This window comes from Rhinatrema bivittatum, chromosome 4 (genome assembly GCF_901001135.1).
Source record: "Rhinatrema bivittatum chromosome 4, aRhiBiv1.1, whole genome shotgun sequence".
Lineage (NCBI taxonomy): Eukaryota > Metazoa > Chordata > Amphibia > Gymnophiona > Rhinatrematidae > Rhinatrema > Rhinatrema bivittatum.
Genome location: NC_042618.1, coordinates 134,342,854 through 134,358,424, shown reverse-complemented (window position 1 = coordinate 134,358,424; position 15,571 = coordinate 134,342,854). Strand labels below are relative to the sequence as shown.

At 41.3% G+C, this 15,571-nt stretch overlaps 1 protein-coding gene across 7 annotated transcripts in view; it reads left to right on the top strand.

Annotated features, from left to right (window-relative positions):
• Positions 1 to 15,571, top strand: part of GPHN (gephyrin) — a 1,154,395-nt gene that overhangs the window by 390,086 nt on the left and 748,738 nt on the right. For 6 of the 7 annotated variants that reach the window (XM_029598877.1, XM_029598878.1, XM_029598879.1 and 3 more), the window contains one exon: positions 13,742 to 13,799. In XM_029598877.1, coding sequence (XP_029454737.1) covers positions 13,742 to 13,799 — 58 coding nt within the window. Of the gene's footprint in view, positions 1 to 4,936; positions 5,519 to 13,741; positions 13,800 to 15,571 lie in introns of those variants that run through there. The other variant, XM_029598880.1, reaches the window with a different exon arrangement.

The window sequence follows — 15,571 nt, the reverse complement described above, 5'->3', positions numbered from 1 at the left end:
GGTTGTAAGTCAAGACTATTTTTTCCATAAGATATAATGGAAATACCCATAATGCATTCTGAACCTCCCAATGCACCCCTTACCTAACATTTTCATAATAAAAAAGGGTTGTATAATGTGCGAAATTCCAGAAACACCTATAATTTTCCAAGTGTACTCACCAAAAAGTTATAAAATCTGCCTAGCCTACCAGAAACAACAATTTCATACTGTACTCACCAAGTTGACATCTTTGGCTTGCAGGAAGAGAGGAGGTGGAGGATTCCCCCCTCTCCACCCCCTCAGAGCACATCTCTGGCCCCCAAACACTCATTTCCCCTTCCCAGCTCATCCCTTCCCTCCTGATACCTTGCTGTAGCCAGCTGAGTGCTACACTCCCTTTCTGCTGCTTCACAGAAGCTTCCTTGGTCACCAGTGATGCTGTTGCTTGCTGCATTGCCATGCCGGGTCTGCCTATGTGCTCCTGTGAACATTTACAGCTCTGAGTGCACCTGAGATGGACAGGCCTCATGGGCAGCAACAGCAGCCAATCACTGCAACAGCAGAGCAGAAGTCCCACCCACCAAGCCCAAAAAAAGTGATTGATAGGAAAAAACACCCAATTAGAAGCAACCACATGAACGAGCGGATACACATAGCCTTGGCCGGCATTCAGGTTGTAACTCAAGACTTTGGTTGTAACTCAAAACTAAAATTTTGGTTGTAACCCAAGTTGTTTGTATGTCAAGCCGGTTGTAGCTCGAGGGTCCACCATATAGATTGGTGTGCTTAGTCTCCTTGGACAGCAATGTGGGATCTGGAATTCAAAAGCATGGCCTGCTGTTTGCTTCCTGTAGAATGAAAGGAAGGGAGCAATGTCATGTGCTTTTCTCACTCATTCTCTTCTCTCTCCCTGCCCCACCGCATCCAATCCTATCCTCTCCCCTTCTCCTCCCCCCATTCACTCTTTCTGCACCCCCTCCAATCACTTCACTCACAGATGGTCCTTCTGTTTCCTTCACTCATGCCCATAGTACCTTTGATCCCCTGACTCACTGTTTTCCTCTTCACATCTCATCATGCCCTCTCCTCCTCTGATTCCTTCACTCACTCTCTTGCCCTACTACATCACTTCATTTTCTCTCCTCCCTTCCTCTGATCCCTTCACTCATCTCCCACTCCCCGCACACACACACACTAATTCTCTTGGCTCTTCACCCTCTCCTATGTAGTCACCAGCAGCAGAGGTGGTAGGTCCTAGGATGCATGATAAGTAGGAAGTCCACACACCCAGGAGTGGCAGAAATAGTGGGGCTGACAGGCTTTCACTTTCTTTTTGACCTTGACTTTTCTCCTTCACTGGCTCCTCAATTGTGCTGGGAAATTGTACAAAAGTTTGAGTCATGTAGCTGCCCTTGTCTCAGGGTAAGCAGCTCCAACACTCTGTTTTTCTCTGCTTCCTCCAAGAGCTTGGGGGGGTTGGGGGGGGGACATAAATTATCCAGGCAACTATTGGCACTGCTCTATTCTGCAGGGGAGACAAAATTGATTTACATGGCTCTGCTCCGCTATATTGGGCTCCAGAAAGAAGGTGGCAGAATGCCGTTCTGGGTTCTTCTGCCAGAAATTAAGTTCTTGTGAACAGTAATGTCATTCATCAAGGCCAGGATTGAAGGGATGACAATTGGCACTACTATTTACAAGTTTCAAACTTGTGCTAATTCAACCTCTTTGTGTGTCTGTTCTTTGCTCTGCAGTGTCTTCTTCAGTATCCCCCCTTCCCCTTTTGTTCCATGCAATACAGAAGAGAGGTGGGGTGGGGAGAGAGACAGGATGGATGAGGAAGGATTAGGGATCTGAGTGGCAGTTCTCTTCTCTGTCTGCTCCAGCCTCACCCTTCCTCTTCTCTTCCCTGCAGGCTGCCTGGAGGGGAGGGGCAGGAGAAGAACACCCCTGCTGCTCTGCCTCTTAAGGTTGAAAAGAAGTGTGGGAACTGTGTTCCTGGCCATTCCCCCACAAATTAAGTCCTGGATCACATTGAGAAGAGTTTTTGCAGTCTAAAAGGAGGAGATTCTACATTTTACATTAGCTAAGTACAATTTTTGTGCCATTGGATGTTTATAACAGCTTTAGCTTCCTTTATGGTTATAGAGAAAATTGAAAATAAAATTTAAAATATTTTTTCCAGCACAATATTTTGTCATAAAGAGTTTTGTCACAAATGAAAGAAAAAATGTAGAGGATATTCTGAGTGATTATTTTCTACTATCACAAAATTGGAGCAGTTAGCCCATGGTTTGGCATCTGAAGTCTTTTCCTCCCAAATTAAAAAAAAAAAAGTTGATCATGTGTGTGGTGTTTAAATTGTGATTAGGTACTCATTTTTTGAGTATACAATCTGTGAGCAGCTATCCCACAGCCTCGATTTGTATTGAGATCCTTGTAAAAAAACAATAAAAAAAATAAGATAATTCATGGAACTGAACTCTATACTGTACATTATAAACTAAGCAACTTATTAAAACATGAGCTTTCGAGGACAGAGTTCACTCCTGTCATTTTTGCTACACCAGACTAACATGGCTATCCTTCTGAAGATTTTATATTGCATTTATCAGGATTGTATTTTGAAAATACAGTGTTTTTTAATTTTAAAATCCAATATGGTTTTGTAACAGTTTTTGCTGCACAATAAGTAGTTTGGATTATATTTAGAGGATATAGCATAAAAGCTCAACTTTAACGTTCTTTGTGTTCTTTCCTTATTCTTACTTTTTCCAATTGTATTGTGGTTTACTTTGCTGCCTCATTTCCTCCCTTTTCCAGTCCCCATGCAACTCTTTATGGTTGTAGTGCTTTCCTATACAATCTGTATAAATGCTAATATATTAGTCTATCCCAGGGGTCAGGAACCTTTTTGGATGAGAGAGCCATAAACGCCACATATTTTAAAATGTAATTCCATGAGAGCCATACAATATGTTTAAAACTAAATACAAGTAAATGTGTGCATTTTATGTAAGATCACACTTTTAAAGTATAATAAGTCTCTGAAAATATTACACCAGGCCTTAAGACACCAATACATCTCCTATTAGGAAAACGGACCAAGTCAGGCTGCTATAGAGTCCTACACAGAAACTACACGCCAGCAGAAAACCTCACCTGAATCACGTGCTGTCCCTCACCTAACATAGAATAAAGAGACCAAAACGCATAACAAGAAGCATGCAGAAAAAACTGAACTGGAAACTGCAACAAGCCAGAGTCTCTGTATGCAGTGTAACAAAGGAAAAAAGAAACATCACCCATCCTTATAAAACAAATCAAGAAATATAAAATCATCAGCAGTAAAACTGTACTAACAAAAAGAACATATTTCGAAACAGCTGATGAGTGGAATATCCAATAATTAAAAACTCATATAAAACATTTCCAGATACCAACAAAATATTTCAAAATAGCAGACACAAAGACCCAGTAATGAAAAATAATAAGGTTCCAAAATTTTTTTGCTCTGCATACCTGGGAACGTTTGATATCCAGGTGTCCTGAGATTGTTCTGAATTAGCAGGAGGTGGGGTGGTTTGCTTGGAACTTTCTCCTCTCTCAGTCACATACCAGCACTCTCTCTCACACTGGCTCTCAATTTCACACCTATACACACATGCTCTCAGTACTCACATATACACATGTTTTTTTCTCTCTCACTTATATAGGCTCTTAATTACACATTTACACACATGCTGTCTATCTTTTCACGCTTACACACACACACAGGCTTTCAATCACATAAATACATGCTGTCTTTTTCTCTCACACACAGACTCTCATTCACATGCTTACAAACATGTCCTCTCTTTCTTTCATTTACACACAGACTCTCAATCACATACTCACATGCTCCCTCACCTAAATCAGCTCTCAATCACACACAGACACACATGGTCTCTCTCTCTCATTTAAACACAGGCTCTCAATCACATACTCACAAGCTCCCTCACCTAAACCAGCTCTCAATCACACACAGACATGCATGATCTCTCTCTTACTTATACACACAGGCTCTTAATCATACATACACATGATTTCTCTCACACACAAAGGATCTCATACACACATACTCTTTCACACAAACAGGTTTTCAATCACAAACTTACACATTCAGGTTCCCAATGGTAAACTTACATTCATGCTCTCTCTCTCACAGGCAGGCTCTCAATCACAGACATACTCTCTTTCACATGTACAGGCTCTCAATCATTCACATACATGCAATCTCTCTCACACACACACACACACACAGGCCCCCCCCCGCGGCCCGGAAGAGGAAGTGGAGAGTATCGGGTGCGTGCGCGGCAAGAAGAGGCCACGCTAGTGCGCTCGGCATCGGCCCGAAGAAAAGAAGACTGCAGCGCGGCTCGGAGGAAAATGAAGAGCTTCAACCGCGGCCGATGGGACTCCGCCTCCGCGAGGGCTGCAAATGAAGAGGTTAGCGTTGGGAGAAGGCTGCTGCTGCCGCGAGTTCCCGGGGTGGGGGTGCGGGAGAGAGAGAGTGAATGAGCGAGCAAACACAGCTTGCTCGCTCATTCACTCTCTCTCTTCCCCCTCCCCCACCCCCACCCCAGGAACTCGCGGCAGCAGCAGCCTTCTCCCAACGCTAACCTCTTCATTTGCAGCCCTCGCGGAGGCGGAGTCCCATCGGCCGCGGTTGAAGCTCTTCATTTTCCTCCGAGCCGCGCTGCAGTCTTCTTTTCTTCGGGCCGATGCCAAGCGCACTAGCGTGGCCTCTTCTTGCCGCGCACGCACCCGATACTCTCCACTTCCTCTTCCGGGCCGCGGGGGGCGGGAAGAAGAGAGCACGCCGGTGCCGCTGACTCCAGCTGTCCTGCCGCATTCCGCCCGGGCTGACAGCATTTTAAGCCCGGGCGGAGGAGGATCGGGGAGCAGCTGGGTCAGCGGGAAAGTGTGGCGACTGTCTGCGAGCCAGATGCAGCCCTCAAAAGAGCCATATCTGGCTCGCGAGCCATGGGTTCCCGACCCCTGGTCTATCCCTTTGTCTGTTGGCTGTGTCCATTGATTTGGAAAATACTTTGGGAGAGGATAAAAATTGGTGTAAAAGGTGCGTTACTTTACCCAGTTTTTCCTTTCCATCTTTTAATTGCCATTCCAAATTTAACATGCTTGATAACTTGTTCTAAAATGTTGCATCCCTTCTGGTATTAGCAAAATAAACATGGTAGTTGGAGAAAGAAAACAATTCAGTTCAGTAAATATTTATCACTCAGCAATACAGCCCTCTTGGTTGCATGGTGACAGCACGTTTGTGTAATTTGCACAAAAATCTGGACTGAATAGAGACTGAATATGAGGATTTTATTTGGCAGAAGCAGACCCTGGAATCTACCTAATCACCAGCAGAGAGACAGGGGCTCACTGTACTCTCTATTCCTTGCACCTGGTCCTGTGGAAGCAGTTCCAGCAATGATTGCATCTGTGTTATCTCAGTCCAACAAGATTTATGAGCATGAATCAAGAAGTAAGCAATGGAGAATAACCAGTGTTAAACTGAGCAAAAAAAAAAATGACTGACAGGATTGATGTAGTAACACTATTTTTTAATAGGTATATTTTTTTAATTTCATTAAAATTTCCAATCACTCAGAAAAAAAATTGCCCTGAGCAATTATATCAAAAGTTAGCACAGGCAGTTAGGAGATCTATATTCAAAAACATTTAGCCAGATAATTCAGAAGCAATCTGGTTAAATAAAGATTTGAGCATTTATCTAGCTAAATTCTAGCTGGATAATAAGTTAACCAACTAGAATTTAGCCAGATAAATTAGAGGCATTCTGGGGACATAACTGGGAGGAGTAGAGTTAGCTGGATACGTTATTCATCTAACTCTGGATAGCCCATATATTCAGTGACATGGCAGCCCCGCATCACTGAATATATATTGGCTAAGTTAGCTGGATACGTTTATCTGGCTAACTAGCCAGCCACACAGTGGCTAAATATGGACCTCTCTGCTTCTTCCCCATGCGACATGAAACATTTTACGTTTCAAATTGTTTTACAGAATTGCAAAGACTGTCTCAGGCATTTCAGGTTGCAACCCCGTTCTACATCACTCACACTGTTTGATTGGTCTGTGAATTGTGTATATGATGTGTGTGACATCATTGCTATTCTATTTATATTCTCTGTGTGTCTCTCTTCAAGAAACTTAATATGGCTGCTTTTAGAGGAGTGATAAATTGGCAAGGGAATTGGAGTTGCTTATTAAATGTCACAACATGCAAATGTTAAAGTAAAATTTTGAACCTTGCTAAGTGGTTATTATCCCATGCGATGTGGATTTTTGCATTATTGCTTTATAGACGGAGAGGTAGATTTTTTTTTGAAAATTATATATAAAAATATATAACACAGATTTCCATTAGGGACTTCCATGTCAAGTGGACTTCCTTCAAATTGAATACAATTTTATGTGATGTTCACTAGGGCCTCAAACAAAACTATACAACATTTTTCGGCTGGATCTCTGTTGGTTCAAGAGCTAGAGGCAGCTGAACAAAGGTCACTCTTAGAGTACTGAGCTCCTTCAACACAAAATGGCCACTTTGTCTGGGCACTGCATCCAAACAACCCCTATTAGGGGCCTGAAATTGTATGGATTATTACAACCTCTGGTGCTAAGTTCCTACGCAAAGTTTGGAAACTAACATGAGCTTGCCACCCTTTTTATGGGCCAGCAAAGTACGTGAAAACTTTTACAAAAGAAATTTAAGGCCTACTTTGACTCCTCATTGCTCTTGATATACTTTGATTCAGGCCATAACTGTATCAATAGTCATGGCCCAGGATGTACATCTAGGATTTTCACTAGGAGGCTTGTAGCAAACTGGAAGCAAAGATATAATTACATAAGAAAATGATGTCACCTTTTTATGCAAATTTTCACCATTTTTGGGTGCAAATATCTGTACTGTGTGGTTTTTTATTTTTCTTTCTTTCTAATGTCATTTGAAAGAGCCCCTTTTTTGCTACAAAAGACATCCTGTTTAGTCTTGGACCCAGCCTTGCTTTTGTCAGAATTATTGTCCCAAAGACAAGCATCATTTGCATGTGTGAATGCACTAGGTTAAAAAGAGCCATCTTTGGCACCCAACTGTGAAACATGCAAATGAGCTAGAGATGTGAAATGTTACAATGCAGCTCACTTTACTGTGCTTACCACACTTTTAGCTTTTGACATATTTTCATAAATTAGTAAAGTCAGTGCAAAACTTTGTATGCTGATTAGTTACCTTGCATTGGCCAGTGGTGGCTGAGCCACTGCCAATTCAGCAAAACTGACAACCCCCATCACTTAGGGGCCATTCCAGATAGCCAGACAAGATACCAGCCACAGGTCTCCAAGCTTTTATTTAAGCACAAAACAAGAAAAGGCAAAGCACTACATATGAGAATTTCTTAAACTGTCTTGCACAAGCTTTTGAATGTCCCATTAAGTAGCTTGTGAATAAATATACTGCCTGCCTGATAAAGTCGTTTTATGGGTGCATCAAGGATAGCAATAATGTGCTCTTTTGGAACCCAGCAGGTGTCTCTACAGGGTGGCCAGTAAAATGACCTGGCAGGACCTTGGGGGTGCAAGAAATTGACCAAAACATCACGTTCCTCAATTGACATTTTACATATATGGCCAATCCAGCAGGAATTGTCATAGATGCAAGCTAAATACTGACCAGTTGGAAGCTGGATTCTTGAAGGGCAGGAAAATATTCATGTTCATGTTCTAGAACACTTGCAATGAATGAAGTGACGTCATTCAACATTTTGCTAATGCAAATTTTAGTTGCATCAATGGGCTTGAATTGATGATTTTTCTTTGTGCCAGCAACTGTATGACCTTTGTGAAACCTCTCATCCTGAATAGGTCTGATTGCTTCAATGTCCTCCTTTGGGACAAAGAAAAATCTGATTCCACAAAGAGCACAATGGTGTCATAGGCCAGGGCATGTTCCCAAAATCTCTGCCACAACACACTGCTAACATGACATTTCCATAGTTCCTTGTGAAGGTGATACTTTTGCATGTTCAGGTTTGCATGCAGTAAATAATACAGCATTTTGAGAGGTCATTTATAATAGTATGTCGAAACAAGATGTCATAAACTACAAGCATGGAAAGCATAACATGCTTCGCTGTACTGTAAAATTTAATCTCTCTAGCTCATTTGCATGTTACACAGCAGGGCACCAAAGATGCCTCTTTCTAACATTGGGGTAGATTTTAAAAGGTACGTTTGGGAGTAGATTTGTTCGCGCAACCCGGCGCGAACAAATCTACTCCCGATTTTATAACATGTGCGCGCTGCCGCGTGCATGTTATAAAATACAGGGTTGGCGTGCGCAAGGCTGCACAAAATCGGCAGCCTGCGCGCGCCGAGCCGCACAGCCATCCTCTGTTCCCTCCGAGGCCGCTCCGAAATCGGAGCAGACTCGGAGGGAACTTTCCTTCCAGTTCCCCCCCCCCACCTTCCTCTCCCTTCCCCTATCTAACCCACCCCCTAGCCCTAACTAATTCCCACCCCCTACCTTTATTTTACAAGTTACGCCTGCCCGGCTGCCGGCGCGCCATGTTCCAGTCCGAGGGGTGGTCCGGAGGCCGCGGACACACCCCCAGAATGCCCCTGGGCTGGAACCATGCCCACGGCCCTGCCCCCGGAACGCCCCCGATGACGCGTTGGCCGCGACACGCCCCCTTGACACGCCCCTCCAGGAAAGCCCCGGGACGTACGCACGTCCTGGGACTTGCGCGCGCCGCCGAGCCTATGCAAGATAGGCTCGGCACGCGCAGGGGGTGGAAGGGGTAGCTTTTCGAGGGTTAGGCGCGTATCTTATGCTCGCAACCCTTTGAAAATCTGCCCCATAGTGCGCCCATGCATGGAAATGATGCATATCGCTGGGGCCTTAATTCTGACCAAAGCAAGTTCAGGTCCAAACTGAAACAGGGTGACTTTTGTAGAAAAAAGATGCTCTTTCAAATGACATAAAAAATAAAAGATTTAAAAACTGCACAGTAGAAATATTTGCATCTGAAAATTGGCAAAAATTTGCATAAAAAAGTGACATTGTGCCTTTTTGTAATTATATCTTTGTTTCCAGTTGCCTGTAAAGCCTCTTAGTGCAAATCTTAAACGTATATGCCATGGGCCATGACTACTGGTCAAGTCAGGGCCTGAATCAAAGTACAAGTCAGGAGTTGAGGAGTCAAAGTAGGCTTATATTTCTTTTGTAAACTTTTTCACATACTTTGCTGGCCCATAATAAGGGAGGCAAGTTCACGTTATGTTCCAAACTTTCTACTAGGACTTACCATCAGGGGTTGTACTATTCCACAGAATGTCAGGCCTCTGAGAGGTGTTGTTGGGCTGTAGCACGTACACAAAATGGCCATTTTAGGTTGCGCAGAACATGGTACTCAGCGGTGACCGCCAACCAATGGAGATCCAGGTGAAAAATTTAGTACAGTTCGATTTGGAGGAGGTTGAGCATGGACACCTGGTCCACTTGATATGGAATGACTCAATAAATATATTTGTCCCATGGACAAAATTGGATTCGTTGACATTACATACATTTTTGAGATCATGTAGACCCCTCTTTCACATCTAAAGAAATGTGAAGAGACTTATGCAGCCTCATATATTTGTGGGTATTATATTTGGATAATTCTTAGGTTGATCCTTAGGTTGTAGTAGAAATGCTGTACAAAGCCATGTAACAGAACTGCCCTGTAGTTATGCTGATGTTAAGCTGTCATCTTAGTAGCTTATATTTAAAAATACTACCAGCCTACTAACTATCTTTCTATATGGTTATCAATATTTAGAAAGTTTTGCATATTAGGGTCGTTCACTTAAGCCACTGTTTAGCGGTATCTGTAAAACTAAATAAAAGAAATACAATATGAGCAAGTTTACTAACACCTGATAAATAAGGACATTTACTTGTTACTTATTACATTTACTTGTCAAAAAATCGTGCCATTGACAAAAGATGTACAGATGTCTTTCTTGGCAGAGTCAACAGTTGCACAGTTTTTCAAACTCCTGAACTTGAAAAGAGAATTCGTGCTGTTCTGATTTATAGCACCAACTGCTAAAAGACAGCAGGATCCTGTGGCATACCAAAATTATTGAAATCAACTGTCTTGGTGAATTTTCACATCTATCCTAGATTTCCACAGCTATTTAACAGTTTGCAACATGGGAATATATAAATGCATTAAAAAAAATTTGAAGTAAACTATTCTTTTTTTTTTAAATTTTGTATTGTTTGAAGGGTTCTAAATCTGAATTCCTTTCACCTGAGAAGGTCTAGATTTTCTAATCAAAGTACTGTTTGAATAGATCAAAATGCAAGGAATGCAAATAATAGGCCTTATTCAAAAATTACTTGTTTCTGTTCTGTGGCTGTTCTCAACATTCTGCTGAGCAGGTAAGATAACCTGATAATTTTACTCAGTTATCTGGAACCAAATTTTCAGGAAAACCGAACTAGCTAGGTTTATGGTTTAAAATGTTCTTAAATGTAGCTAGACAAAACTTCTCCAATTAGATGTTTGCAATTATTTGTGCAATTTGAGCTGACTGGTAAAATTTAGCCAGTTAGCATTGATAATATGCTCTGACTAAATTGAAAACTCACCCTAAGAAGGCCTCTGGCCTCAGCCACATTTTAATTGACTAAATTTGTATATCATGCACATTTAAAGGTCGATTTTAAATGCCCTTTGTGCTGCAAAGTTGGGAGATGCTCATGCTGTCTCAGGCTGGCGCGTGCCATACAGATTTAAAAAGAGCATGCGCACAGCTCAAAAACATAAAAGGTGAGGCATGGGCGTGGTCTGGGCGGGACATGGGCAGTCTGGGAAGTTACTTTGAAATGTGCGTGTAAGTATTTATGTGCACAGGCGTGCACGGGGTCTCCTACAGTGTAGCTTTACTTCTGTTATGGACGGTGTGTAAATATTAAAATAAAAAAAAATTGGCAAGTCAGCAGGTTTTTAAGGATCAAATGTAAAAGGGAGATTAAATATTGGGGGGGGGGGGTGTTTAGAAAATTCACTCCTTTAGCTGGATGACTGGGAGCAAACTGGGAAGAAGGGCTATTGCAGTGGTGCATGTATCTAATAAAATCCCCCCCACTAATGCGGTAGAGCCGGCATTTGCACACACATGCACACATCCATATAAAATTGTGCTAACATGTACAAGCGTACAGCCGATTTTATTTCATACGCACATATATGTGCTCCTGCACGACAGTTTGAAAATTACCATCCTTGCCCAGAGAATTGTAGCCAGTAAGACAGGGAATGTTTAGCCAGTTAGATTTAACAGCTGAACAAAGTTAGCAAGTTAAATCTTCTGAAAATCCACCTCCTAGTGAAAATATATTCCTAAATTTAGGAATTAGGCAAATTTCAAAATATTTGATTTAGGTGCCTGCTACCCTAAGAGATTTATTAATGCGGGCAATTTATAAAATTGCTTAGATGAGCATATTTGTGCCTCTAATTTTAAGCTTGTGCACACCCAGAAACGTAAGCTTACAGCCGCACAACTGCCTGTATTTTGTAACAGGCACACATCTAGCTGACGACCAGTTTCACTCGTTCATCCACCAATTTGCCCAGTTTATGGTGGGTCCTCTAATCTCCCTTGATTCTTTAACCCACACTCCCCCCCCCCCACTTAACCCAGACCCCCTCAAACCTCACAGATGTCTGTACCTTTTTTTTACTTACACCTCCTCCATAGCAGAAGTAAAGTTACACAGCATAGACATAGGCGCACGCCCAGGCTCGTAGGTACTTGCGCACACATCTCTTGGCCCTCTCTGTGAATGCCCATTCCCTACCCACACCACGTCCCTTTTTTGGCTGATGTGAGATATTTGCACATCAGCACTTGTGTACGCATGTGCCCACCTTATAAAATTAGGTGGACATGTGCAAGTGCCAGATGCCTACCCATTTCCCGATTTTGGCATGCGGCCAGCTTTTAAAATTCACCTTTAAGCTTTTTTCCTCTAGACATAGAATGAGGAAAAATCTTCAATAAATGAGGCCCTACGTTAGGTACCTAATTCCTTTGAAAATTGACCTCTAATGTGTTATTTGATTAATAAAAATAGAAAATGTGTGAGTTTTCTTCTGATTGCTAAAGTAATAGAACAATTGTTTGTATTTTTATATCTTTTATTATTTTGATTGAATTGGCAGACTAGTGCTGCTAAACTGTATGCATTAGAGTTTACCTGTGTGGTTATTGTTCCTGTGGACTTTGAACAAATTTTAATGACTTTCAACTCCGTAAACCAACTTAGTTATAATATAATAATATTTATCATTTTTATAGCATTACTGGACATATGCTGTGCTTTATATTGGTGATAAGTATTACGTTTCAATAAGTCCCTGACCCAGAGAGTTTACAATTTAAAAGGGCCGTGCGTACGCAGAGAGAGACTCTTTATAAGGTTTAGCTTTACACTCAATATATGGACCGTTGTAAGGGGGCAATTTGATCGGGGGGGGGGGTGTTGGGGTTGGGGGGTGTTGTTACATTCATATTCAGTAGTATTCATTGTAAAATGAATACTACTGAATAAATGATGAAAAGGACTTGATTTGTACAATGCAGCTAGCAGAGACTGCAGTGTACAAATCAACTCCTCTTGTTAGAATTTTCATCACTTATAAGGGTCTAAAAATCTTTAATGATGTCAAAGTGCCCCTTGCAATGGTCCATAATATAGAGCGTCAAGCTGAGCCTTATAAAGAGGCTCTCTCTCTCTCTCTCCTCTCCCCTGACTCTTACATCTACTAAGGAGTTGTAGCAAAGTGGCGCGCGTAGGATACGCGCACTGGCTGAGGAAAATTAGGGGTTATGCACGTCAATGCTGGTCCCACCTCTGGAACACCCACGCCCTGCCTTTTTTCCGCCTACTTTTTCTCGGCTATTTAAAATTTGCGTAGCTCCCCTGCAGCCCACTTACGTGCGTATGTGGCCGTTTTTACGCGCGCAAGGCTTTTAAAATCTACCTCTAAGTGAGTACCTGAGGCAAAGGAAGATAAAGTGACTTTCCCAAGGTCACAAGGAGTGTCAGTGGGAGAACTGGCATTTGAATCCTGGCTACTCTAGTTCTCAGCCCATTTTTCTCTAAGGCCATTCTTTCTACTTTTAGCCCATACCAGAGTTCACAGTATAGAATATCAGCAGGTTACTGCGCAACAGAGAAAAAATGTTTTTACCATGAATCAATTTACAACTGCAGGTACAATTTTTTTTTTGTATCAGAATTTACTGCTATTGGTAATATTAACATGGAGGTGACCCTCTTAAACTCCTAGGAGCGTGTGAAACTGTCTAGTTTCTGAACACATTGGATGGTATTGGAATCATCAGCCATTTCCTTTATTGCTACTGCAGTCTATCGTATACTTAGCAGCTTAGGAGATAGAGGCTTAGGAAGTAATTTTCACAGGAATTGTGTGCTTAAGTAACATATATAACAATTTTCAAAAGTCCATAAGCCCATTTACACACTCAAAACCTTTTGAAAATTTCCTCTTTATTGTTGAGATTTCAGATGATGAAGAAATAGAATTAAAGATTGATTAGAGTTCTTTATCGAGCATGTTGTATTTAATTTTTGAGGGAATTTTTTTTTATATTGCAGGTTGGGTGGGACTGTATCTGCATACAAGATAGTACCAGACGAAGTAGAAGAAATCAAGGTACTGTATGTTGCCTCTTTACACTATAAAAAATATAGATAAAAAGCCAGCTTGTTTTTTGTGTGCTAGGAATTACTCTAAATATTCTCATAAAATGAAATAAAAAGTACTGCTATATTTGATAAATACTTCATAAGGTCAAAATAATCATTAACATGTTGAAGAGCTAATTCTGGTGATTAGCTGGAGGTTCCTCTCTTATCAATCTGACAGCTAACACAGTTAACACTTTTTCTTCATTCTCATCACAAAATAATTAAAGAATTCATTTAATTTATAAAATGTACCTTGGAAAGTAGTTTTGGTGTTATAATAGAAAAACAATTCTCACCCCATGATCAGAACCGGAAAACGAAGTAAAAAAATTGACAAAATCTGCCAAAATTCTCCAAGAATTTATATAGGATTTTAGTTTAGCTTCTTTCAAGATCTTGGATTTTGATTGATGAAAACTACAGTTTAATTATATACTCAAGTTGTTCTTGTGATATAATGTTTAAAAGACCTGAAGGGCTCAGTTTAAACCTTTTCATAAATTGCAAACTTTTTAAATGGGAAAACGAAAGTGAGTTAAAAAAAAAAGAGAGAGAGAAAATATTCTATAATGTCATTGTTAAAATTATAGATTTGATTATATGGGAGTAACTATAGTGACTTTTTATTTCGATACCCATCTTGGTTCTAACTTCCAATTTTAACGGAGTTTGCTGAGCTAGGACAAGTATAACTACGAGCTGGATTACTCACTTTGGGGGTAATTTGCTAACAGTCTCCATACATTTGCGGGCTGTTATGCATATAAATTACACCAATTTTCAAAGTGATCTTACACATATCAATTCACTTTGAAAATTACACCTGCTATTATGTGCAGGTAGTTTTGCCATGAAAATTTGCATGCATAGTTTTTAAATTTAAAAAGGTATGCATGTAAACAAACCCCCCCCCATCTAGACCCTGCCCCCCCCCCCCCTGAATGCTTCTCCCAAATGTGGGTATAAGTGCATGCATATAGGTCTTAAGTATGTACTTTTACCTGCATATTAAAACAAATATATATTAATAAATAAATAAAAAATAAATATTGGAAAGGCAATTTTTTTAAATGGACATTTTCACAAGTAAAGCACTGTTTTCTTTGCAGAACTGCCTTTTAAAATTACCCTTTCTAAGTCTAACTACTTCCCAAATATATAAATAAACTGAATTGCATTGCCATTGAATTAAACTCTAAGATAGCTTAAAAAATAGAAACTGACTGAAACTATGCAAAACTGAGTCCCTCCAGTTGATCTAAAACAGTTTAAGTGCTAACTTAGGGGGTTATTTTCTAACCCTATCGCACGCGAAAAGTCTCTTTTCGCGTGCGATACCTAGATCGGGGCAGAGTCGGGGGCGGCACCGGAAAAGGAGGAGTCGGAGCGGCACCAGGGCGGACGCGGCAGAAGCATCGCTGGCTGCGAAAAGGTAAGAACCCTTATTGCTGCCAGTAGCGCGCCCAATAGCACCACCTTTTACGATGGCGCTATTGGGTGCGAAAACCGACAGTGATAACACCGCGGTGGTGCGATGCTGCCGGCTTTTGCAGGCCGCCCCCACTTCACCTCCCCGTTACCGCGCGATTGAAAGAGCTCTGCGCCGTAGGAAAATCCAGGCCTAAGTGAACTGAAAAAATTGTGAATTGGACAGCATGATCAAGTTAGCATCTACGTTCATCCATTCCTGATGAAGGTAACAGTTTATGGATTGACTATGTATTTCAAATTGCTTGG